General features: G+C 46.4%; 2 protein-coding genes and 1 long non-coding RNA gene across 4 annotated transcripts in view; 1 reads left to right on the forward strand and 2 right to left on the reverse strand.

Moving 5' to 3' along the window:
* Positions 1–1,986, reverse strand: part of LOC119972564 (gamma-glutamyl hydrolase-like) — a 61,995-nt gene extending 60,009 nt beyond the window's left edge. For both annotated transcript variants that reach the window (XM_038809472.1, XM_038809473.1), the window contains exon 1: positions 1,286–1,986. In XM_038809472.1, coding sequence (XP_038665400.1) covers positions 1,286–1,385 — 100 coding nt within the window. In that variant the 5' untranslated portion in view covers positions 1,386–1,986. The remainder of the gene's footprint in view (positions 1–1,285) is intronic.
* Positions 1,987–15,871: 13,885 nt separating this feature from the next.
* The window catches only part of ttpa (tocopherol (alpha) transfer protein), a 57,117-nt gene continuing 46,778 nt past the window's right edge, over positions 15,872–26,210 (reverse strand). Inside the window, exons 4-5 of the mRNA XM_038809474.1 lie at positions 17,431–17,541; positions 15,872–17,015 (exon numbers count right to left, since the gene is read on the reverse strand). Coding sequence (XP_038665402.1) covers positions 16,842–17,015; positions 17,431–17,541 — 285 coding nt within the window. The 3' untranslated portion in view covers positions 15,872–16,841. The remainder of the gene's footprint in view (positions 17,016–17,430; positions 17,542–26,210) is intronic.
* Positions 17,487–25,188, forward strand: LOC119972567. The gene is made up of 3 exons (XR_005462080.1): positions 17,487–17,620; positions 19,089–19,298; positions 24,911–25,188. It is a non-coding gene; the product is annotated as an uncharacterized LOC119972567 (long non-coding RNA).

Below are 26,210 nucleotides of genomic sequence, written 5' to 3' on the forward strand. Positions count from 1 at the left end.
TTTGACTTGTCTTCACCTTCAGCAAAAGTGAGAGAGTTGAAGGTGTGGATGGTGTGGTCCCCGGCCGTGGAGAGGAAGAGAGCAATCTTCCTGGTGTCTGAAGCAGCTTCCTGGTCTGTGGCTTCAAGGTAAAGCTGGAATCGTTGTTTAAATATTCTCCAGTTGGTACCGAGGTTGCCAGTGATGCGGAGTGGTGGTAGGGGGTGGACGCTGTCCGTTTTGCCGGATGGCTGATTGCTGGTCAAAGGCAGATCACTTGAAGGTAGGTCTAATAAATTCTAACATCACGTACTGGTCCCATGATGTGTTGGGTACTCTGGATCTGTGGAGACTGTGTTTACCTTAGTTGTGACATAGACAGGCTAGCAACACTTGTAATAGTACAACACTATTTTATTAAGCTAGGAACTGTTGAACATACTTTCACTGTGGGTCGACACTATGTTAGATTAACCGAGGACATATGCCTATCCTGACCAGTCTAAACTGTTAGCACATGGTGAAGGTCTGTGCTACAAGCTGTGAGCTCTGTCCTTCTCAGAGGCTGCATCCCGAATGAGCAGGAAAAGCCCTCTGGCTTTATAGTGAGCGTGCCCTAACTGTTGATTAGCTGCTGTGTTGTGTGTATTGATTGGTCTTGCAGTGTGTCAGTCAGTGTGTGTCTGCACAATTATAAACTGAACATACCTGAAGTTGTTGCCAGTATCAGTGGAGTAACCCATTATTACCACGATAAAAGCTGGACCATTATCCGCCCAATGTCATTTTTAACTTCAGATATTTTTGTTTTAACAATAGCAGCTTCCTATGAAGTTGAAAGCGATCTGAACTTTTGTATTATATTTGTTATCAACTGTAATCCTGCCACAGCATAGAAGTCAGTGGAGAATAAAAATATGTACTTTAAAAACAAGATTTTCTGATCTGCAGTTAAATTTTCCAACAGCCAAATAAGATCGAGTACTTTACAAATTTGAGTGTTTTTCCTCTTTTTTCTGCTCTCGTAGTAACTTGCGCCTCTTCTAGATAGGAGTCTATTCAAGGTGATCCAGGGAAGCAAATTCGGAAAAAAATTTCCAGTCTACATGGCCAGTCTCAAAACCTAATAGACAGCACATCTCAAGTGACTTCTGCCAACCTACCGAGTTCGTGTGACAGAGCACTGCCCCCTTTTCTACCAGCAATCTGATAGTAATCCGTTTATCCCAATGAAGCTGGGCTGCACTGTCGTCCCAGGTTGATTTTTGTTTTTGTCCCTTTCGCCTGGCACCAGAGGCTTTCTTACCGATGATGGGCCGCTGGTTGAGCGGAGCGGTGAAGAGCTGATCCCAGTACAGGGAGACGCACAGCAGCACCTCTGGCATGTGAAGGAGGAGAGCCGCCATCCTGGCCGCTGCTCCCACCGCCGAGTAACCATAGAAACCAGGCCTGCCGGCCGGCAGCAGCTGGAGTTTGCGCACTGCGCGCCCCGCACACCTGTCCAGGAGGCTCCAGCCTCATTGCTCAAGAGGGAGCAGCAAGGTGCAAACACACTATCACTTCATCTGGCCTCATTCCGCGGCGAACGTTGGCAATTCCCACACGGCTTGGGTAAAACCAGCAGGCCCATAAACGTGGGAACATTTGCTGACATTTGTTCAGGTATAATGAAGCTCTGCCCAGCTTCTTACAATAGATTTGCTCCGTTTGAGGTGCAAGCATTACAAATAGATACAAGATATAGAAGAGCAACATTTACCTCCTGGCCTTGTCCCTGCTCTACTGCCATTCAGTGAGGTCATGGCAAGTCTGTACCTCTACCCAGCATGTCTTACACACACCACACACTATCTTTGACTAGCAAAAGTCTATGGATCTCAGATTTTAAGACCATAAGACATAGGGGCAAAATTAGGCCACTCGGCCCATCGGGTCTGCTCCGCTATTCAATCATGGCTTTAAATTAGTACCAAGTAAGCACGTACTGATTTTTGTGAGAGCTTCACAAATGTGTCACCATTTACGTGAAAAAAATGTTGGCTCAGATCATCTGTCCCGTACCAGCCTCCCCGAACAGGCGCCTGAATGTGGCGACTAGGGGCTTTTCACAGTAACTTCATTGAAGCCTACTCGTGACAATAAGTGATTTTCATTTCATTTCTGACCTCTGGAAGGTGGTATCCCTGAAGCTGTTCTGGGTGGTCGCACACCTGACTCCCCCCCCCCCCCTCCCCCGCCCCACCTACTCCCAAGCGGCCGACCACCCCCAAGTCAATTACCCCCTCTGACTACGCCCAAACCAACTAACCCCAACTGCTCCCACACCCTCAGACTACCTCTATCCTCATCCCCTGACTACAAGTCCCCACCCCCACTACTCCCCACACCCGAACCCTCCAACACTTCCTACACCATCACTCACTTATCTTACACACTTAATATCTCTTCCCAGCTTCTCAAAGTGGCATTTTAAACAAAGGGACATTTACATTTTGTCTTCATCCTCTGGAATGTAATCTGGTGGGGTAGATCCTGTCACTATAGAATCCATCAGGTTTTTATCCCCTTGATTAATTTCATATGTAAGTAGAAAGCTGACATTATGACCTTAATATTAACCTCTCCCACAGCAACCGTCTTCAACAAAACCCCCAAGCAACAAAGACCAATCCCTGCCACAAATACAGGGATTCTATTAACCACCCTTGCACATTCAATAGAGGAAATACAGTTTTTCTGCAGTAACATCTCAGTGTGACTTAGAGAACATTGAAAAGGATAAATAAGAAGCAAACACAGGAAGACTATTACGTTCTTCCAATCTCAGCCATTCTTTGATCATAAGTACGGTATCAGATCCCTCCATTGTTATTTGTGCTTTGAATGCTATGATATTTTTACATTCATTGGGCATTCACACACATATCATTCGTGCAATGCACATGAGCAGTGGGAGAGAACACTTCCCGAATCAGGCACAGCCAGAGTGAATGAGTTTCTATCTTTTTAAATCTTCAGAGAGCGAATGATCTTGCCCTGCTGCAACAGTAGACCCTACAGGGGAGAGAAATGATTGGCAATTAGTGGGTAAGGTTGGGTAAATATTTGCTATTTTTATCACTTATAGGATGCGATTCTCCGGAAAAATGTCCAAGTGTGGTAGTGAATGGGAATTGCTGTGAGCTTCCCAGTGCTCGGCCCAGCGAAACCCTGTGTGTTTCTCTCCACCTCCTTCCCCCAATGCAACCTTACCATTCACATTTCAGGTCTCCAAGACCTTCCCTCACTTCTATCCCTCCTGGCCCAGCATTGATGGAAGATAGAAGAGCAGGAAGACAATGAAGAAGAAACAGTCACTTGCTCGCACACTCACAGCCACAAGCTCAGATACTGACACTGAAATCATTTCGAAGGTAGCTTAGCTGTGGTACATTATCAGACACCAGGCATGAGTATCCTGGTATGGGATAAGGGTAGTGCAGGTGCCAGTTTGTCAGGGAGCGAAGTCACATAATGAGTCTGCTAGAGGACCGAGATGAACCATTTAATAGGGTGGTATATGGGAGAAGGGTAATGAATATGCATAATTAAGTACCTGGTACATTGGTAGACCAGCCAGATAACCTGTATTCAATACAAAGGAAGTTGGAGGAGTCCAACACTAACTTGGCAGAGGGCTTTGTGCAGAGCTTGGAGTGAAAGTGGTGATAAACTCCATTGGCACATCTGTGGAACTATGATACATTCTCTGACAGTTGATGTCTCAGTTTCCAGCTCAAGCTGAAACCACCCAAAATCTGGCTGCTGCAGTGGAAGGACAGACTGCTGCCACCATGGAGCAGTGTTCCACAGCAGTCCAGCAATCCGTCCTAGCAGATTACTAGGATTGCGAGAGTGCCTCCTGGGTAAGTGGCAATGTGGTACGCAAACCTGCTGCCCTCTCTTGAAGAGTGACAGCATTCATGATGCTACCACTGCCACTCAGCCAGGTTAGGTACGTTTTGGCGCAGCCATTTGGGCGCGGCCGTTTTGGCGCTAGCCGTTTTGGCGCCGGCTGTTTTGGCGCCGGATGTTTTGGCGCCGGACGAAATAACATTTCTTTATTTGTAAATTAGCCTCAGTTGAGTTGGCTGCTGGTGCGGGTCCGCTGTCACAAGTGTTTCGTTCTATCACCATCTTTTAATATATTTTTTAACTAAACCAATTTGCATACCCATATGATGGCTGAGGAAGTATCAATGAAACGTGGTAAAGAAAAATTTGTTCATAACGGATTCCTTTACGTCTTTGACAAAACAAGCAAAGGTGACAGCGAAGTGAAATTTTGGTGTTGTGAGCAAAAAAACCGGTGCAAAGCACGGCTCCATACTAAAGCTGCAAACGTGGTGAGGCAGCTGAACAGCCATTCGCATGATGCTTCTGCTGCACAAGTAGAGGTTGCACTCGTGAAAACTAAAATAAAAAAGAGAGCACAGGAAACCCTTGAGGCACCGACTGTAGTTGTTAATGAATGTTTGACAGACATATCCCAAGGTAGTCTACCAGCCATTCCTAATATATCTGCTTTGAATCTTGCAACAATTTACTTGCAACAATTTAGTAGCCACAAAAACTAAAAAAATTCTGTCGTCTGCGCCCAAACGGCCGCGCCAAATTGGCTGCGCCCAATTGTCCCATGGCGCCCAAACGGCTGCGTCCAAACGGCCGCGCCAAAACGGCCGCGCCCAATTGTCCCATACCGCACTCAGCCAGTGCCCGTTTTGATTGCTGTCGGTCAGCTTAGACTGCTGCTGCTCATACCGATATGGTGCTGGTTCCTCAAGGCCCAAATGGCTTGAGATCCCAAGGCCCTTCACAGAAGCAGTGTAAAACAAAACATGACAGAGCCACAGAAGGAGTTTCTTAAAGGGGGAAAATCTGGTAGAGGTGGAGTGGTTAGGGAGGGATTTAAAGAGGTTAGAACCCTGGCAGCTGAAGACACAGCTACCAATGGTGGAGCAATTAAAATTGGGAATGCTGAACAGACCAGAATTACAGGGGCATAGATATCTTGGAGGACTGTAGGAGATTACAGAAATAGACAGAGAAGGGACCAAGGGGAGGAATTAAAAACAAAAATGAGAATTTTAAAATCATGGCATTGCTTAACTGAGAGTCAGTGTAGGTCGGCGAGCATAAGGGTGATGAGTCAATGGGATTTGGTGCAAGTTAGGACATGGGCAAGAGAGCTTTGGATGAAGCCAAGTTTGCAGAAGGTGGAACGTAAGGAGACCTGCTACGATTGCACTGAAATAGTGGAGTCTAGGGTTGATGAAGGCACGAATGAGGGTTTTGGCAGTAGATTAGCTGAGGCTGTGCTGGAGTCAGGCGATGTTATGGTGCTGGAAAGAGGCAGTCTGGATGATGGTATGCATATAAGATCAGAAACTCATCTTGGAAGGCTTCCTAGGTATTTGGGGCAGTTTGTCGGCCTGTTCCAAAACCTGTTCGAGGCCAGCAACGAGGAGTAAGTTAAGAGTACAAAACCAAGGTAGCTGAGGAACCAAAAGACTCCGCAACCCGGGGGGGCGGACGGAAGGTGGAGAAACCACAAAAGGAAGATGTATGTAGGATCAATTAAAAGAAAGACAAAATAAACCTTTCTGTACAATAAAGTAAATTAACATGGGTGAGAAAAATGTGTACATACAATTGTTTCTAAATATGAGAAATGCCAATAAAAATATTTTTTTTAAAAAGAAACTCATCTTGAGGTCAAGTATGACACCAAGTTTGAGAACTGTCTGTTTTAGCCTCGAGGTTACCAGGGGAGGGATAAAGTGGGTGTCTAGAACAATGCTTGTGGTGGGGACTAAAGATAATACTTTGATCTTTCCAATATTCAATTGAAGGAAATTTCTCCTCATCCAGTACTGGATATTCAGCATGCAGCCTGATGATTTGGATGCAGTGGAAGAAGCAAGAGAGGTGATGGTGAGTTGGAGCTGGGTGTTGTTATCAAAAATGTGGAAATGGATGCCATGTTTTCCAATGATGTCCCCAAAGGACAGCATATAGTTGAGAAATAGAATAGAATCAAAGATAGCCTTTTGGTGTACTCCAGAGGTAACTGTGCGTGAATGAGAAGAGAAAACATTGTAGGTGATTCTCTGGCTACAATTAGATACATAAGACTGAAACCAGGTGAGTGCATTCCCACCTGGTTGGATGAGTGGAGAGACATTGGAGGGGGGTGGAGTGATCAATCATATCAAATGCTGTAGTCAAGTCGAGAAGGATGAGAAAGGATACTTTATCCTTTTCAGTCGTGCAGGATATCATTGGTGACTTTAATCAGAATCTTTTTGTTACGATGGTGTGGGGCAGAAGGAAAGGTAGGACACTAGGTGAATTGAGATTGGTGTTTTGTTTACTCTTATTAGAATTGAATGAATCAAGCAAGGAGATCCCAGGAAAAAGGGTGTGTTGGTTACCTCCGACCTTCCGCACCTGCTCTTCAGCTGGTTCCATATAATTGGTGCCAAAGACGGTTCCCTCATGATGATGACATGCAGTCGCATGCAATAAAACTCCATCTTGACACATGTGTAAGAACTAAAAATCTTTTCCAGAGTGGTCCAGGTAGCAGAGGCATTGTTTCAGTATCCCCAATGGTCTATCACATGTTGTGTGATTGCTTGACTTCGGTCATTTGCATGCTGCCCACATGTGCATGAGCCCTGTTATCAAAACCCTCTAGTGTGTTGTGATGGCTCTAATGTAGATGACACAATGGACTGATGCACAGTAAAAGTACGACTGGGAAAAAGTGGTTTGTGCCGAACCCTTGACGCCAGGTCAAATGCCTTCAGCATGTGTCACACCATTCCCTGTAGACTTCAGTAACAAAAAACCACCATTGCATTCACAGCAACAGGCAGTAGAAAACAATTCGCAACTAACCTGAAAGTAGTTATGATCTTTTAAGTAATGCTAATGGAGGATCCTTCCTGCTAATGGATGTGTGTTTAGCTGTGCAAGTTCAAGCACTAACATTAGCTCAAGCATTGTGTTCCAAATGAGCAGCATTGGTGTCAAATCAGCACAGTGTTAGTTTTGATCTGCCCATTCTGCATATTTCAAGTGATCACACGCCAATAAACTGTCCAGCGTTACTCACATCCAAAATGGGCAGGCGAGCGTTTCATTTTGGAAGCATGACAGTACTTGTAGCATGAACAAGAGTGCTAAGATACAAATTTTGCAGTCCAGGAGTAATCAAGAGTAAATTAAGGTATACTGTGCTCCTGGCATGGAGGCAAACTTGAAGGCGATGGGTTTACAACAGTATGACCTTTAAGCTCAAACCCTTGTTCTTGATGAACACAGTTCTTTGTTGAGTTCTCAAAATTCCAAAGTCATCCTACCACAGGTTGCACTGCATTGCCCTCTTGTGGCATTTTAGTTACTGTGTCATTATTTACAGTTTTTAGTTGAGATAAAACAGAGCATCTGAACAGTGTTTGTAAAAGCTACCACTTTGCTGGCATTACAAAAAGTAGTGAAAATTCAACAATTCGCATTTTCGTTTAACTTAATTTTTTTTCCCATTTAGCGTTTACTTCACTTCTATGAAGTCAAACTATTTCTGGGTTAATACAAAAACTGAGCAACAAATCTAACCTACTTGTTTGGTGGAAACAGGTGGGTAAACATTTAAAATGATCCATTCTAGAGCCATCAGAAGCTAATTTTCCAGTTAGCAGACTACAGCAACATCTTTTCAAAACTGGAGGAGTCCTTCTTAAAATACATGGGCATAGGGAAGGGTGGACATGGGTAGAGTGCTCATTCAAAGGGTTGGTGCAAATTTGATGGGCTGAATGGCCTCCTTCTAATTTGTAGGGATTCTATTATGATGACCTTTATTGGCGTCACAAGTAGGCTTACATTAACACTGCAATGAAGTTACTGTGAAAATCCCCCAGTCGCCACACTACGGTGCCTGTTCGGGTACACACAGAGAATTCAGAATAAATAATTTTAAAAGAGAGTTGGGCAGATACTTGAGCACAAGGATTACAGACGACAAAAATATCAGGGGTTCAGGTGGGGCAGCATGGTAGCACAGTGGTTAGCACAGTTGCTCCCCAGCTCCAGGGTCCCAAGTTTGATTCCAGGCTTGGGTCACTGCCTGTGCGGAGTCTGCACATTCTCTGTGTCTGCGTGGGTTTCCTCTGGGTGCTCCGGTTTCCTCCCACAGTCCAAAGATGTGCAGGTTAGGTGGATTGGCCATGCTAATTGCCTTTAGTGTCCAAAAAGGTTCAGTGGGATTATGGGGATAGGGTGGAGGTGTGGGCTTGAGTAGGGTGCTCTTTCCAATGGACTCGATGGGCCGAATGGCCTCCTTCTGCATTGAAAATTCTATGATACATATATGACAATCTGATGCTGGCATGCCCCAACTACCATCTTTACACAGTGGTTAGAGCAGTAAATGATGGTGGTTCTTATCAAACCAACCCAGGAAATGGATCGAGAGCAGGAGAGGCCCCAAAAAGTAAGATTTTAATTTAAAAAAAAACAATTTCACAACAGCCTGGCAAATGATTACACCACTCACATGCTACCACTTCCCCATGGTAGGCTTATGCAGAAAGTAAGGAGGCATGGGATAGTGGGAAATTTGGCCAGTTGGATAACGAACTGGCTAACCAATAGAAGTCAGAGAGTGGTGGTGGATGGCAAATATTCAGCCTGGAGCCCAGTTACCAGTGGCGTACTGCAGGGATCAGTTCTAGGTCCTCTACTGTTTGTGATTTTCATTAATGACTTGGAAGAGGGAGTTGAAGGGTAGGCCAGTAAATTTGCAGATGATGCAAAGTTTGGTGGAGTAGTGGATAGTGAGGAGGGCTGTTGTCGGCTGCAAAGAGACAAGATAGGATGCAGAGCTGGGTTGAGAAGTGGCAGATGGAGTTTAACCCTGAAAAGTGTGAGGTTGTCCATTTTGGAAGGACAAATATGAATGCGGAATACAGGGTTAACAGTAGGATTCTTTGCAATGTGGAGGAGCAGAGAGATCTTGGGGTCTATGTTCATAGATCTTTGAAAGTTGCCACTCAGGTGGATAGAGCTATGAAGAAGGCCTATGGTGTGCTAGCGTTCATTAACAGAGGGATTGAATTTAAGAGCCGTGAGGTGATGATGCAGCTATACAAAACCTTAGTAAGGCCACATTTGGAGTACTGTGTGCAGTTCTGGTCGCCTCATTTTAGGAAGGATGTGGAAGCTTTGGAAAAGGTGAAAGGGAGATTTACCAGGATGTTGCCTGGAATGGAAAGTAGGTCTTACGAGGAAAGGTTGAGGGTGCTAGGCCATTTCTCATTAGAACGGAGAAAGATGAGGGGCGACTTGATAGAGGTTTATAAGATGATCAGGGGAATAGAGTAGACAGTCAGAGGCTTTTTCCCCGGGTGGAACAAACCATTACAAGGAGACATAAATTTAAGGTGAATGGTGGAAGATATAGGGGGGATGTCAGAGGTAGGTTCTTTACCCAGAGGGTAGTGGGGGCATGGAATGCACTGCCTGTGGAAGTAGTTGAGTTGGAAACATTAGGGACCTTCAAGCGGCTATTGGATAGGTACATGGATTACGGTAGAATAATGGAGTGTAGATTAATTTGTTCTTAAGGGCAGCAAGGTAGCATTGTGGATAGCACAATTGCTTCACAGCTCCAGGGTCCTAGGTTCGATTCCGGCTTGGGTCACTGTCTATGCGCAGTCTGCACATCCTCCCCGTGTGTGCGTGGGTTTCCTCCGGGTGCTCCGGTTTCCCCCCACAGTCCAAAGATGTGCAGGTTAGGTGGATTGGCCATGATAAATTGCCCTTAGTTTCCAAAATTGCCCTTAGTGTTGGGTGGGGTTACTGGGTTATGGGGATAGGGTGAAGGTGTTGACCTTGGGTAGGGTGCTCTTTCCAAGCATGATGGGCAGGCTGGCCTCCTTCTGCATTGTAAATTCTATGATTAATCTAGGACAAAGGTTCGGCACAACTTCGTGGGCCGAAGGGCCTGTTCTGTGCTGTATTTATTCTATGTTCTATGTTTCTATGCTCTTGACGGTTGGCTTCTGGCTGATAGAAATTTCCAACAATTGCCACCAATTTCCCACTTAGAACATTCTGGTTGTTGACCAGGGTAATTTAAATCTCTCGTATGTTATAGATACTGGGTCAATTGAAAATTTAAAGATTGTGATCGATAGATTTTTGTTAAGGAAAGATATCGGGAGGGATTCTCCGCCGGCGTCATTCTCCGTTTTGCCGGCGCCCGGGGATTTCCCGATGGTGTGGGGCTGCCCCACAATGGGAAACCCCACTGACCCGCCGGCGTTACGGAGAATCCCGCCGGAGGGTCGAGGCTGAAAAGTGGCGTGTCGGGGCAGAGAATCCAGCCCATCAAGAGCCATATCAATTGGAATTATAGTACAGATTGGTCATGGTCTGACTAAATGATAGCCATAGGCTCGAATGTCTGAGTGGCCTACTCCTGCTAAATGAGGCCGAGGAATTAAAATACCCCATGCACCACTTCTAGAGCAACAGGTGGCTTTCTCACACGCAACTGCTCATCTACTAAAAACTGGTTCACAGTTAAAATTGCATCCAGGTAGTTCTTTTTCCCTCTTTAAAAAAAAAATTATTGAAGGCCATTTAAGGATATACATAATCACAAAAATACAACAGGTAACAAACCCCATCCTCCCAACAACAGTCCCCACTCATCTCGTTGCCACCCCAGTAACCACCTCCCTTTTCCAATTTATCGCCCCCCCCCCCGATAAAAAGTAATCACCCACCATTTCCTCCCCTGCCAATGATGATTCAATGACCTGTACTCCCGCATCCTCCGACACTTCAAATATCGCCACCTCTGGAATCGAAGCTACCTCTACCCCCAAAATCTTTGAAATTACGTCCAAAAATCTCTTCCAAAACCCCCCAACCTCGGACATGCCCAAAACATATGCACATGGTTCGCTGTGCCCCGAACACCGCCGACACCAATTCTCCATCCTCAAAAGAACTGACTCATCCTGGACACCCTCGTGAGCTCCAACCACCATTTTAAATTGGATAAGTCTTAGCTTAGCACATGACAAGGATACATTCAACCTCCAAGAGCTTCCCTCCACACGCTGGCCCCCAATGTCCCTCAGCTCCTCCTCCCACTTGTGCCTGAACATCTCCAAGGGAGCACATTCCCTCTTCATCAGCTCTCCGTACATGTCTGCAACCCTGCCCTCCCCAATTTCATCCTTGGAACAGAAGCTTCTCCTGCACACCAGAGGCAACAGCATCAGAAACTATGGCACCTCTTCTTAATAAAGTCCCTAACCTGCGGATACCTGAACTTATTCCCCTTTGGTTGCTGGTTTTTCTCCTCGAGCTCCTCCAGGTCTGGAAACTTTTCTCCCATGAACAAATCTCTGATGCACCTGCTGCCATCCCAGAACCTCGCATTCAGCCCTGCCGGCGCAAACCTATGATTGTTGCAAATCGGCGTCTACAGAGACATACCTTCTAATCCAAAGTGTCGTTGAAACTGGTTCCAAATCCTCAGTGCTGACACTGCCATTCGGCCCATCGGGTCTGCACCGGCTCTTGGAAAGAGCACCCTACCCAAGCCCATACCTCCACCCTATCCCCATAACCCAGTAACCCCATCCAATACTAAGGGCAATTTTGGACACCAAGGGCAATTTAGCACGGCCAATCCACCTAACCTGCACACATTTGGACTGTGGAGGAAACCCACGCATACATGGGGAGAATGTGCAGACTCCGCACAGACAGTGACCCAAGCCGGGAATTGAACCTGGGACCCTGGAGCTGTGAAACAATTGTGCTAACCACTATGCTACCGTGCTGCCCACGCCTGGCACACACTCCTCTACCCGCAATGCCAGCATCTTCGCCAACAACTCTGTATTTACATTCGATAGCGAAATCGGGTGGTACTATCTGCACTACTCTGGGTCTTTGTCCTTCTTTAAAATGAGCGCTATTGAAGCCGGCGACAGCATGGGAGGTGATGGTGGGGAGTTTGGGGGGGGGGAGGGGGAGGGGGGGGGAGGGGGGGGGGGCGTGGATCTCCCCTCTCACGATTGACTCATTGTACATCTCAGCTAGCAGGTGCCCCGGATCCAACACAAGTTCATAGAACATACAGTGCAGAAGGAGGTCATTTGGCCCATCGAGTCTGCACCAACCCACTTAAGCCCTCACTTCCACCCTATCCCCCTAACCCAGTAACCCCTCCTAACCTTTTTTGGTCACTAAGGGCAATTTATCATGGCCAATCCACCTAACCTGCACATCTTTGGACTGTGGGAGGAAACTGGAGCACCCGGAGGAAGCCCACGCAGACATGAAATGAAAAATGAAAATTGCTTATTGTCATGAGTAGGCTTCAATGAAGTTACTGTGAAAAGCCCCTAGTCGCCACATTCCGGCGCCTGTCCGGGGAGGCTGGTACGGGAATCGAACCGTGCTGCTGGCCTGCTTGGTCTGCTTTAAAAGCCAGCGATTTAGCCTGGTGAGCTAAACACGGGGAGAATGTGCAGACTCCGCACAGACATTGACCCAGCGGGGAATTGATCCTGGGACCCTGGCGCTGTGAAGCCACAGTGCTAATCACTTGTGCTACTGTGCTGCCCTTATAATATTCTCCCATTAATTGTATATTCCTTGACCTTATCTGACCTCCCCAAATGCATCACTTCACTCTTCTCTGAGCTGAATTCCATTTGCTATTTTTCTGCCCACTGCATTCTGCAGCAACCCTCCTCACCATCAACCACACGTCAATTGTTGTGTGGGCTGCAGGCCCCTTGATTCTGCCCCAAACGTGCCAAAGTGACGACGTTCTGAAATGGTTCGGCGAGAATGGAGCTTCCTGTGGAACAGGAAGTGTTGGTCTGGCAGCTAAGCTGCTGGTAATTCAATTTGAACTAAAAGTCGACTCTGATGGGATGAGCTTCTTATAAATCTCAGCTGGGAACCCATCCGGCTCCGGAGCCTTCCCACCTGAATTGCCCTCCCGCAATCCATCGCCTTACTCAGCCCAATAGGGACACCCAATCCCCACACCTTCGCCTCCTCGACCCTCGGGAACGTTAACTCGTCCAAAAACTACCTCATCCCTTCATCCCCCACCGGGGATTCCGATTTATACAACCTCTGATAAAAGGCCTCGAAAACCCCATTCACCCCCCTCCAGTTCCAATTCTACCGTGCCCCTCTCTTTCCTCACCCTTCCAAACTCTCTCGCCGCCACCTGCTTCCTCAACTGATGTGCAAGCATCCCTGTGGTGAATCACAGTCCGTGTAATTCACACTGTTAATATATATGATGTACTGTGTCTACGTAAGCTCGGTATACGAGCAGTTGCGCGGCTCTGCCCATAGGGGGAGATGAGGAGTTTGTACTGGGCTCCACCCTTGGCTCCGCCCATGGCTCCTCCCACTAACCGGAAGTATAACGCTTGGCAGTCGTGAGCCTGCTGCCAGTTCATCTCGTCACAGGCAGGCTCTGTTGAAAGACTACTAAAACCACTGTTCACTTCCAACCACGTGTCGTGTGAATTGATGGTCACATCACTCCCGTACTCAGATCACCGGCCCTCTGGCTCTACGCAGTTGTCCCACCACCTTTCCAGTAGACACCAGCCCTCGTTACCATCGCTTTCATCGCCTCCCACAGTGTGAAGGCAGTAACCTCCCGCGTATCATTCGACTCCACATCATTTTGAATGGCTACCCTCAGCCTCTCACAGACTACTTGTCCACCAGTAAACCACATCCAACCTCCACTGCGGTCACTGAGCCTCCCCCTGCAACACTCGCAAATCTACCCAGAGCGGCATGTCACCAAATACTCCAATCCCACCACCCCCACCAACAGCGCCTTGTCTAACACAAAGAAATCAATCGAGGAGTATACCCAGTGCACATGCAAGAAATACAAAAACTCCTTCGCCCTCGGCCTCTCAAACCCCAAGGGTCCGCCTCCCCCCATAGGCTCTATAAATCCGAACAACTCTCTTGCCATAGCCAAAACCTTCAGGGGCCTAGGGCATGACGGGTCCAGAACCATATTAAAATCTCCCCCATAATCAGCTGATGTATGTCCAAGACTGAAATCGTCCCTAAAACCCGCCTCAAGAAATCTACATCATCCCAATTTGGGGCATATACATTCATTAGCTCCACAGGCATCACCCTCTAACTTTCCGCTCACCCTCAGGCCCTCACCAGGATGTCCGACGCCATTTGCTCTTAACCGACTCTGTCACCTCAACACCACCCACGTCAGCATCCCTTCCCACCCCCCTCACACCCCCCCATGTACAAAGACAAATAAAACCCAGCCACTCCTCCCCCATTCCCTCGATAGGTCGACCACTCACTTCTCTCCCGTGAACTAGCCAACCTGCTAGCATGCTGGCCCTCACTCAAGTATTCCGTTTACCCCCCTTACCCCACAACTGCACTTCACCCGCAAATCCCCAAAACTAGTAACACCAAAATTTTAAAAAAGCACAACTCACTTGCTCCACACCCATTTTTATTAAATACAACAATTCACCTGTCGTGTAAACCTATATTCCCCACTTTAACATCTGCAAAGTTCGATGTCTTCACACACCTCCCAGTCCATGGTCTCTCATAAATTAATTCATCTCCTCCGGCGTATCAAAATAAAACTCTTGATTCTGGTGTGAGACCCATAGACGAGAAGGATAAAACACCCCAAACTGCACCCCTTCATTGTAGAGGGCAGCCTTGATCCGATTATAACCGGCCTGCCGCTTGGCCAGCTCCCTTTCCAAGTCCAGGTTAATCCTCAGCACGTTTCCTTCCCAGGTGCACTTTTTAGTTTGCTTTGTTTGCTTCATCCACCTCAGTATGTTCTCCTTATCAAGAAAACAATGTGGTTGCACCACCATCGCCCTCGGTGGCTCCCCCACCTTCACCTTCCTCCTCAACACCGTGCATGCTCGATCCACCTCGGAGGGGACGGTCAAAGACTCTCTCCCCCACCAACTTCTCCAACATATTTTGTGGCCTGTGTTTCCCCCCATCCACTCAGGCAGTCCCAGGATCTGGAGATTCTGCACTCTGGAACGGTCTTGAGGTCCTCCACCTTCTCCCTCAACCTCTTATGATTCTCGGCCATGAGCACCATCTCCGCTTCCAGTGAGACCAAGTGGTCCTCATGCTCTCCCACCGACTTCTCCACCTTCTGGAGTGCCAGACCCTGCACTTCCAGCCTCTGCTCCACTCTCTCTATAGTCGCTCTAAGTAGCTCCACCAGGTCTTCTGAGGCCTCCCTCCGCTGCTGCTGGAACTTCGCAATCAAAACGTCCACAAGCTGTTTGGTAGACCACTGGGCGGGCAACGACGCTCAGCACCCTCCGCCATTTTTTCGTGTGTCGCACCTCGCTCAAGCGGCTGCCTCTTACTCGTAGTGCTCCTGCTCGTTATGCTCCTGTTCTGGTAAGCCATAAACTGGCCCCACCGATGGAGTACTGCAATTCCTCAGTGCTCATGCACCTCACATCAGCAAACACCCCCGAAATGGTGTGGGAAAGGACCAAGAAATACCACCTCAAATGGGAGCCACCAAAGGTGCAACCACTCACTCCATGGCCACCACTGGAAATCTTTTTTCCCTCTTTAAGCACATTGCTTTATGGTGTCCGATATTTTAGAGCACATTTTTCAAGGCGATGTAGCCAGCATAGAAAACTAGAGCACAGATCTGAGGATTGCTCAATGTTGCCATTATGTGCTGATCCCAGTATAGCGCCTCATATTTAAAAAAAAAACAAGCACTTTTAACGTCAGATTTGATCAGTGATCCCAATGAACAGGCCTTGTAGAATTTACTATTTTTCATTGCATATAATTCATGAATTTTGTATTTTCTTTACAAAAAATCTGTTGCCTCTGGCTACTTTAAATACTGTGTAAGGCAATTAAAATTCCAAAGGAAATCTGCATATTACAACAGGCTTTCAATATGCTTTCTACGCATTATTAAAGGCTTCCATTTCAACCATTATAACTATTAAAACTGAGTGAACAAATTAGTTGGAACACAGTTCTTAAAGTTTTAACCATTAAAATTTAAGACAATTCAGTTAGAAACCAAAACACGCCTCCCAGCCGTGGATTTCTCAGCGTTGGGAGGCAGCGCACTGTTGACTGGTGGCAGGAGTCTCTGTTCTCACCGCTTGTCAATGGGATTTCCATTGAAGCCACCCCATGCCGCTGGGAAAACCACTGGTGGGTGTGCGCTCCCAGCGGGACCAGAGAATCCTGCTGCCAGCGAACAGCTGGAGAATTCCAGCCATTGTTTTAAAAAAAATTTAGAGCACCCAAATATTTTTCCAATTAAGGGGCAATTTAGCATGGCCAATCCACCTACCCTGCACATCTTTGGGTTGTGGGGGTGAAACCCACGCAGACACGGGGAGAATGTGCAAACTCCAAACGGACAGTGACCCAGGGCCGGATTCGAACCCGGGTCCTCAGCGCTGTAGGCAGCAATGCTAACCACTGTGCCACCGTGCTGTCCTGAATTCCAGCCATAGTAAAATACTCTTAATCTACAGTAATCTGTAATATCAATTAAACTCTACATTTTGTTCAAATTTGCTATCTTTTAAAAGGAATTTCTATTTATACTATGTCACAGTGCATAACTCGACACCTGCTTGCTCCATTGAACATAGTCAAGTTCAGCAGTTATGTTCCGCTGATGTATCACAATGAATGTGGTGTTCTTTAGACAGCAGACACGGTGCCACAATGTATCAAGTAACAAGTGAAAGTTCAAGCAATTCTTTCTCAGACTGTTGCACAAAGTTGGTCCATTCCTCAGAGAGCTCCTCATAAGCAGGTCCTTGGCCACCGTATTCAGGGGGAAGAATCTGAGCTGGAAAATACTTGAAAAGGCTGTGCTGGTAATTTCTTCCATGCATGTGAATCTGAAATGGGTACAACATAGTCAATGTAAGATGCATGCTCTTCAATTCCTCTCTTGCCAGTTTTAAAAAAGTATCATTTTTTCTGTATATAGTCAACAGTTTTGTGCTTGAAATCTAACCACTGAATCAAGATAATATGTCGCTCTTGACTGGTTCTCACTATTATGTTGTAATTCTGTTACTTTTTGTTCGTCTAGATAACAGTGGTGGAGAATGAAACAGTAATCATCTCTGTATTCATCCTGTGATGTGGAATAATCACACCACTCTGCCAGCAACAACTTTCCCAAGTCAGCTCCAGTTTAGTTTAAATGTGTTTCCATCAAAGTTGGCTGGTGAGTTTCTGTTTCAACTGATGTACAAGCATTATTTTCACTGCAGTTGTAATAAAAATGAAATGTGAAGGGTTACTCACGCGCTCTTTGATTTTTTCTGACAGGAATGGCTTAATTATGGCAAAGACGGAATCAAAAAGTACAGGCTCATTGATCATGTGGATACCTCGGACCTTCAGTGGAAAGGAATCCTAAGAAGACAGGAAATGGTTCTCAATATATTTCATGTCGGCGCCTATCTACATTTTAATAAATTGCTACCTTCTAAAGGTATTGTCAGAAATGTAGGAATTTCAGATATATGTTATTGTATTTATTTGGTGCAGTAAGGTTTAAAAGCATGGGTTAGTGCGTAACTGCTGCAGACATGTTTTTTAAAAACCTGGTTTACACACCAAGCAGACACATTGGCTACAAAGGTGCTATTAAAGCATAAAAAAATGGAGACCATGGGCGGGATTCTCCGAAATGGAGGCAGAGTGTCTGCGCCGTGTGAAGGCCGTGGCGTTTCATGACGGCACGAAACGGGCGCGGGCACTACCGATTCGGGCCAGCACAGCGCTGGAGCGGTTCACGCCACTCCAACCTCCCTTCCTGGCGCCAACTGTGCGCCACACCAACCAGCGCATGCGCGGGGAACTTCCGCAACGCGCCAGCCCCGACGCAACATGGCGTGGGGGTTCAGGGGCCGGTTGCGTAACAAAATAGGGCCGGGGCTGGAGAGGTTGGCGGGCCCGATCACGGGCCAGAGCCCATCGGAAGCCCCCCCCCCAGTGAAGAAACTGGGGGGGGGGCTGCCATGCGGCCTGGCTCGCGATCAGGGCCCACCGATCGGCGAGCCGATCTCTCTGGCTGGGGTCTCATTTCCTACGCGCCGGTCCCTGTAGTCCTGCGCCATGGTGCATCGGGGCTGGCGTGTTGAAGGAAGCCTTGGCGCCGGCGCCACTACGCATGCACGGATCTCGCAGCACCCAGTTAGTGCTGGGATCCCCTGCATGGACCAGAATTAGTCCTGGGAGCGGCCACTTCACGCCGTCGTAAAATGCGATGGTGTTTACGATGGCATGGATACTCTGCCGCGGGATGTGAGAATCCCGCCCCCTAAGTTTTCTAGCTGCATTTAAAACTGGCTTTTGATCTTAGGTGGGTATTGCTTGAGTGGAGATAAAAATTAGCAGTTCGAAATTAGTGTTTCATTTTATTGCTAAGCATTGTTTAACTTGTAATTGTAAGCTATGTTCTTTATGATGTTAAAGTTCGCAATTAAATTTGTTTCAATATACTATATCCCTATTTGTGCATGGAATCAATTACTTCTAGAGTGGAGTATCCTTTCCTCACAGTCTTACAAATTAAATTAAATATTTGGGTTTCTGTCTGATGACTTAGCAACTGGTGAGGTTTGGTCTGGGATCATAATTCTCATTTTACACAACCATAACACACTGTTTTCTTTTAACAAATCAACTTTGTTTAGAAATTAGTGACCAGACTAAAGCTAATAATATCCTGTATCATGCTTTCTGGTTCCAGCCCTGACATTGTACATTTCTCTAGTAACTCTCCTATGTTCATTCATGCATTCTCCAAGTTCATCTTGTCCACTAAACCCAAATCCAGGAGGGTACAAAGCAATTTCCAGTCCAGCCTATTAACAAACTAACCTTTTATTGATAGGACCTGTGTCTGAATTCAATTTAATTTGTCAATTAAGATTAGTCTTTTCTATTTCTTATAGGTACACTGGTATAGAGCTTGTACTTTCCTACAGGATTCTTAACAGGATTCATAGAATCCAGCAGCAGAAGTTGGCCATGCAGAGAGCAGCTGAATCTCAGGACTCCTTACACTGACCAAACTCTGCCATCTAATGGAGGCCAGGCATGAGTTCAGAAAAGAAGCGAGCCAGCAGAAGGGAGCAATTGAAGAACAAACCATGGGAAATGAGGTAAGAAAATAGGGGAGAAAGCAAGTCAAGGAGATGAGGCCTGGAACGAGGGTCAGTAGTCAAATACAGGAGGGGAGGAAGAAGGGGGTTATGAGGACGAGGATGGAAATGCTGGGGTAAAGAACATATGAGCATGCAGGCCAAAGAAGATGATGGGAGGGAGACTGAGGGCAAGGATGGAAATGCTGGGGTAAAGGTCATATGAGCAGACAGGCCAAAGAAGATGATGATTGTGGCAAACAACATCAAACTGGCTATTTCAAACATATATATTCGTCAGGATTTTCAGATCCCCGGAAAATCCCGACCAAAGACCAAATTTGCCATCCCGCTCCTGCCTGTGATGATTCCTACCAAGGGTGGGGCAAGAAATTCACAGCTATTGTTAGTACTTAATTAACAATATTAAAGTGAAACAACGCTAAGTGATCAACATCAGGCAGGTCTTACTGTATTACATTTCAATTCTTGTTTGGTTTTCAAAGTGGAAAATACACTTCAAGCAAAACATCTCCCATGGTTTTATGGTCTCCTTGGTTCAAGTTATTAAAGCTTCTCATTTCAAATTTTATTTAATGAAAGTTGATGCACTTAATGATAGTTTGGTTTTGTTATATATTCCATATATTATTCATATTACCTTTCATACATTTTAGATATTTTATTTTAATGCTGTAGTTTTTATATATGACAGGAACATATTCTTAAGGGATATCATATGTCATCTATTATACACTAATTATTTTCTCTTACTGCAGTTTCATGGTCCCTCGGCCATGTGTTTATCGGTGGTGCATCGACCTGCTGTTTGTCAATGGGATTTCCCATTGAAGCCACCCCATCCGGCCGGGAAGCCCTGGGCAGGGTTGTGCTGCCAGCAGGAAAAGAGAATCCCAATGGCTGGAGAATTCAGTCCTTCATTTTGTTATCACCCTCCATTGGGAATCAGGGCTGGGATTCTCCCCTACCCGGCGGGGCGGGGGGTGCCGGCGTGTCGGAGTGGCGTGAACCACTCCGGCGTCGGGCCGCCCCAAAGTTGCGGAATTCTCCGCACCTTTAGGGGCCAAGCCCTCACATTGAGGGGCAAGGCCCCGCCGCAGTGGTTCCCACTCTGCTGGCTGGCATGAACGGCCTTTGGCGCCACGCCAGCCAGGGCTGAACGGACTTCACCGGCCGGCGTAAGTCCGCGCATGCGCCGGAGCATCAGCGGCTGCTGACGTTATACCGGCGCATGCGCAGGGGAGGGGGTCTCTTCCACCTCCGCCATGGTGAAGGCCATGGCGGAGGCAGAAGAAAAAGAGTGCCCCCACGGCACAGGCCCGCCCGCCGATCAGTGGGCACAGATTGTGGGCCAAGCCACCGTGGGGGCACCCCCCTGTGGTCAGATCACCCTGCGGCCCCCCCCCCAGGACCCCGGAGCCCGCCCGCGCCGCCAATCCCGCTGGTCCGTTTGGTGGTTTAATCCACGCCGGTCGGAGAGGCCAGTCAGCGACGGGACTTCGGCCCATCGCGGGCTGGAGAATCGCCGCGGGGGCCCGCCGACCAGTGCGGCACGATTCCCGCCCCCACCGAATCTCGGGGGGCGGTGAATTCAGGACAAAGCGGGGGCGGGATTGAGTTATATTGATATATATTGAGATCTTCAAAAAATGAAAGAAAGCACAGGTTTTGAAGTCAATCTCTCAAAGAAGTAAAAAAAATAAGTACTTGATGATGTTTTAAAAATTAAATTGTGGCAAATAAGTTTTTCATATCCTCCAGCTTTATCGAAATGTAATGAAAATTACATTATAATAAGAAATTCTGCATAACAGAGTCCAGGGGTTCTCGACAGAAGTGGTATAGTTGGTGACTCCCTTCAGCTGACAAGAGGGCTAGCTCTATGAAAACAGATCAAGTGCTATCCTTTGTTTTTGATATGCAGCATTGAAAGAGTGTAACATTTATGTATTTGGATGTTTTCAGGATGGAGGATGGTTTGTCAAGGTATTCCCCAGGGTTCAGTGTTTGGGCCCTAGCATTTCATGTTAAAAAATTAATGACTTCCTTGGCGTACAGGATAGAATTTCAAAATTTGCGGATGATATGAAACTTGGAAGCATTGTGAACTGCGAGGAGGATAATCTAGATCTTCAAAGGGACATAGGCAAGTCAGTGGAATAGGCGGACAGATGGCAGATGAAGTTCAATGTGGAGAAATGTGAGGTGATTCATTTTTGTAGGAAGAACACGGTGGAGACAATATAAAACAAAGTTCAATTCCATAGGAGGTGCAGGAACAGAGGGACCTGCAAGTATATGTGCATAAGTCATTGACTGTGACAGAACAGGCAGAGAGGGCAGTCAATAAAGCATACAAATCCTAGGCATTATTAATAGGGTACAGATTAGAAGAGCCATGAGGTTATTTTGAACTTGTACAAGCTGGAGTATTGCATCCAATTCTGGGTGTGGAACTTCAGGAAGGATGTGAAGGCATTGGTGAGAGTGCAGAAAAGATTCGCAAGAATGGTTCCAGGAACGAGGGTAAAGGATCTGCGGTTATGAAGATAAATTGGAGAAACTAGGACTGCCTTCCTTGGAGTACAGTAAGAAGACCTTGGATCCAGACCTTCAGAGCACCCTACATGCTCTCATCCCACATACTCCCGCATTGGAGATCTCTACTGCCTCCTGGAAATACACAAGGCCAACACACCAGGCCATCCTATTGCATCAGGTAATGGGACACTGTGTGAGAACCTCTCTAGCTACATCGAGGGCATCTTGAAACTCATCGTACAAGGAACGCCCAGTTTCTGTTGTGATACGACGGACTTATTGCAGAAACTCAGTACCCATGGGCCAGTTGAACCAGGAACATTCCTCGTCACAATAGACGTCTCGGCACTCTACACCAGCATCCCCATGATGACGGCATTGCTGCAACAGCCTCAGTACTCAACACCGACAACTGCCAATCTCCAGACGCAATTCTGCAACTCATCCACTTCATTCAGGATCACAATGTCTTCACCTTCGACAACAAGTTCTTCATCCAGACACACGGAACAGCCATGGGGACCACATTCGCACCTCAATATGCCAACCACTTCATGCACAAGTTTGAACAAGACCTCCTCGCCGCACAGGACCTTCAACCGACGTTATACACCAGATACATTGATGACATTTTTTTGTTTGGACTCACGGTGAAAAATCACTGAAACGACTACACGATAGTATCAATAAGTTTGATCCCACCATCAGACTCACCATGGACTACTCTCCAGAATCGGTTGCATTCTTGGACACACTCATCTCCATCAAGGATGGTCACCTCAGCACTTTGCTTTACCGCAAGCCCATGGATAACCTCATGATCCTCCACTTCTCCAGCTTCCACCCTAAACACATTAAAGAAGCCATTCCTTATGGACAAGCCCTCCGTATGCACAGTATCTGCTCAGACGAGGAGGAGCGTAACAGACATCTACAGACACTGAAAAATACCCTCTCACGAACAGGATATGCCGCTCGACTCATCAATCGACAGTTCCAATGCGCCACAGCAAAAAACCGCACCGACCTCCTCAGAAGACAAACACGGGACACAACCAACAGAGTACCCTTTGTCATCCAGTACTTCCTCGGAGCGGAGAAACTACGACATCTTCTGCGCAGCCTTCAACACATCATCGATGAAGACGTACATCTTGCCCAAGGTCATCCCCACACCCCCACTACTTGCCTTCAAACAACCGCGCAACCTCAAACAAACCATTGTTTGCAGCAAACTACCCAGCATTCAGAACAGCAACCACCACACCACACAACCTAGCCATGGCAATCTCTGCAAGACGTGCCATATCATCGACATGGGTATGACCATTACACGTGAGAACACCACCCACCAGGTACGTGGTACATACTCGTGTAACTCGGCCAATTTTGTCTATCTCATACCATTGGAGATGGTATATCTCCAATGTACCACGCAGGAGAGGATGTCCTGTAGCGTGGTACATTGGTGAGACCATGCAGACGCTGCGACAATGGATCAACAGATGAATGGACATCGCGTGACAATCGCCAGGCAGGAATGTTCCCTTCCAGTCGCGGAACACTTCAGCATTCAGCCTCTGATCCTCGGGTAAGCGTTCTCCAAGGTGGCCTTCAGGACAATGCAGAATCACCAAGCAGAAACTTATAGCCTAGTTCCGCACACGAGTAGAGCCTCAACTGGGATCTTGGATTCATGTTGCATTACATTCACCCCCCCCCCCCCCCCCCCCCCCCCCATCATCTGGTCGGGCTTGCAAAATCCTACCAATGGCTGGCTTGAGACAATTCACACCTCTTTAACCTGTGATTATCCCTCTCTCCAGTTACTACCTCTGGGCCTATAGACCTAATTACCTGCAAAGTCTCGCATTCAAAGTATCGTCTTGCATCTTTGACTTTGTCTATGTGTATGTTACTGGAACCCACCTCTTCATTCACCTGAGGAAGGAGCAGTGTTCTGAAAGCTAGTAATTCGAACCAAACCTGTTGGACTTTAACCTAGTGTTGTCAGACTTCTTACTGTGCTCACCCCAATCCAACGCAGGCATCTCCACATCATTCCTTGGAGTAGAGAAGGCTGAGAAGGAGATATGATAGGTGTATTCAAAATCATAAGGACCTGGACTGAGTCAATAGGGAGGAACTGTCCCCACTCATGAAAGGATCAGGTACAAGAGGGCACAGATTTAAAGTAATTGACAAAAGAAACAAAGAAGTGATATGAGAAAAGATTTTTCACACAGTGATTGGAATGCACTGCCTGACAGTGCGGTGGAGGAGGTTCAATTGAGGCATTCAAAAGGGAAAATGTGCAGAGTTAACTTGTACTGTGTAGACTTATAGTATAAAACGGCGGAGGATTGGCACCAAGTGAAATGCTTATTTGGAGAGCAAGTGTAGATACGATGTGGTAAATGGCATTGCAGCAAATACCTGATTCATAATAATTAAAATAACATTTTATGTTTGGGTTTAATAGTGTTATGAAATAAGTATAATGTTTAAAAACTTCATTTTGCACTTTGGAGGTTTGAATTTATGGAAAAGGGAAAATAATCAGATGCCATGTATTTCAGATAACATTTTGAGCAATTTGATTGTTTCAGTTTCAGAATTACATTCTGGATTTATTACTGCCTCATATCTATAAGACATGAAAAATATAATAAATTGTTTAAATCAATCCTTACTTTCTGCTTATTTAAAAATGGACTTTGCTCGACAAAAACATGGCTTCCATAGGTCACATGATTTGACAGTTGGCTAAAGTTCTGGAAACGTCCAACAGTAATTACAGGACAAAGCTCAACCCTCATCCTTATGGAATCTCACACCTATCATTAAGTGGATCCATTACAATCAATGAAACCAGGGAACAACAGGCAATCTGATTCCCAATCTGGATTTATAACAAAGAGCGATCCACTGAAACTTGTTATACTCACAAATACACTAATAGCCACCATCTTCTCCTCAGACAAACAATGGATTTTGACCAGGGACATGGAAACTGATTGTTAACCGTAAACTATCAATGGTCTTTATTGTTATATTCTTGAACTCCTAAGGCAGTCTATTGTTAACATTCAGCCTGCCAACACCAAACCAGGACTCCAAGCTTCAACAAAGCCTGCCTCATGTGAAACTTCCTCAAAGCCTGGTTCTCTGAAAGATTCCTACCATCGCCTGTAGAGCAGACCAAGTCTCTGTACACCAACCTCACCTTGCTGCACGTTCACCAACTTTGAAGTTATTTGGCAACTCCTGCTTTCAGTTAGCCAAACCCATCTGAACTTTTATTCTTATGTGAAGGAACTCTCACTGGACTGTGACATTCAAGTGAATTAATATCTTTGCTTATTTTTTGTTTTATGTTATTCCTAGTTGTACAACATTTTTCTTTCCCATCGCCTTCTTGTGTGCTTGCTGCAATGACCAACTTTGGGTTTGAATCAATGAATAAATAGTACTTCTGATTTATTCTGAGAGAGTGTTTCCTGTGAGTTACTTTACCTCTGCCTACAGACAGATGGCAACAACATAAAGGAGTTTAGTTTGCCTCTCTCCACTGAACATAACATCAGAAAAAATGGTCAAGTTTTTGTTGGCTCCATTTCTGGGTGGGGTGGGGGAGCGGAGTTGATAAACTTTCCTCATTTGATTATTGTTACTGAAGCCAGCGAGGTATATGTGTGTCTTATCACTGGTTAATGTGAATACATGGAAAGTTTTCTACATACAATGACTTGATTCTAAACAGTAAACATTGTAAAGCATTTGGGCAGCACGGTAGCACACATGGCTAGCACTGTGGCTTCACAGCGCCAGGGTCCCAGGTTCGATTCCCCGCTGGGTCCCTGTCTGTGCAGAGTCTGCATGTTCTCCCCGTGTCTGTGTGGGTTTCCTCCGGGTGCTCCGGTTTCTTCCCACAGTCCAAAGACGTGCGGGTTAGGCCATGCTAAATTGCCCTTAGTGTCTAAAAAAATGGTTAGGATGGGTTATTGGGTTATGGGGATAAGGTGGAAGTGAGGGCTTAAGTGGGTCAGTGCAGACTCAATGAGCCGAATGGCCTCCTTCTGCACTGTATGTTTTATGTATCTATGTAAGCTTCAGAAATAAATCTAGTCACCAGGAAAGGATCTGGGGAATCTGCCAGTGGAGTTCAGTCAATCTCACAGCAGAACCAGCTGCTGGGTTGTGGGGAGCGGGGTACCGACATTGTGAAGTTTCAGGCGCTGGGAATGTGGTAGCAATGTCAAGAACAAATGAAACGAGGATATCATTTTACAACAGTAATAGAAAAAGTTTTGGGGTATGGTTTGACTAAAGAATTGGGTCCAGGATGTGGGCATACTGTGATGGGATGCA

The sequence above is a fragment of the Scyliorhinus canicula genome, chromosome 10 (assembly GCF_902713615.1).
Source record: "Scyliorhinus canicula chromosome 10, sScyCan1.1, whole genome shotgun sequence".
NCBI classification, from domain to species: domain Eukaryota; kingdom Metazoa; phylum Chordata; class Chondrichthyes; order Carcharhiniformes; family Scyliorhinidae; genus Scyliorhinus; species Scyliorhinus canicula.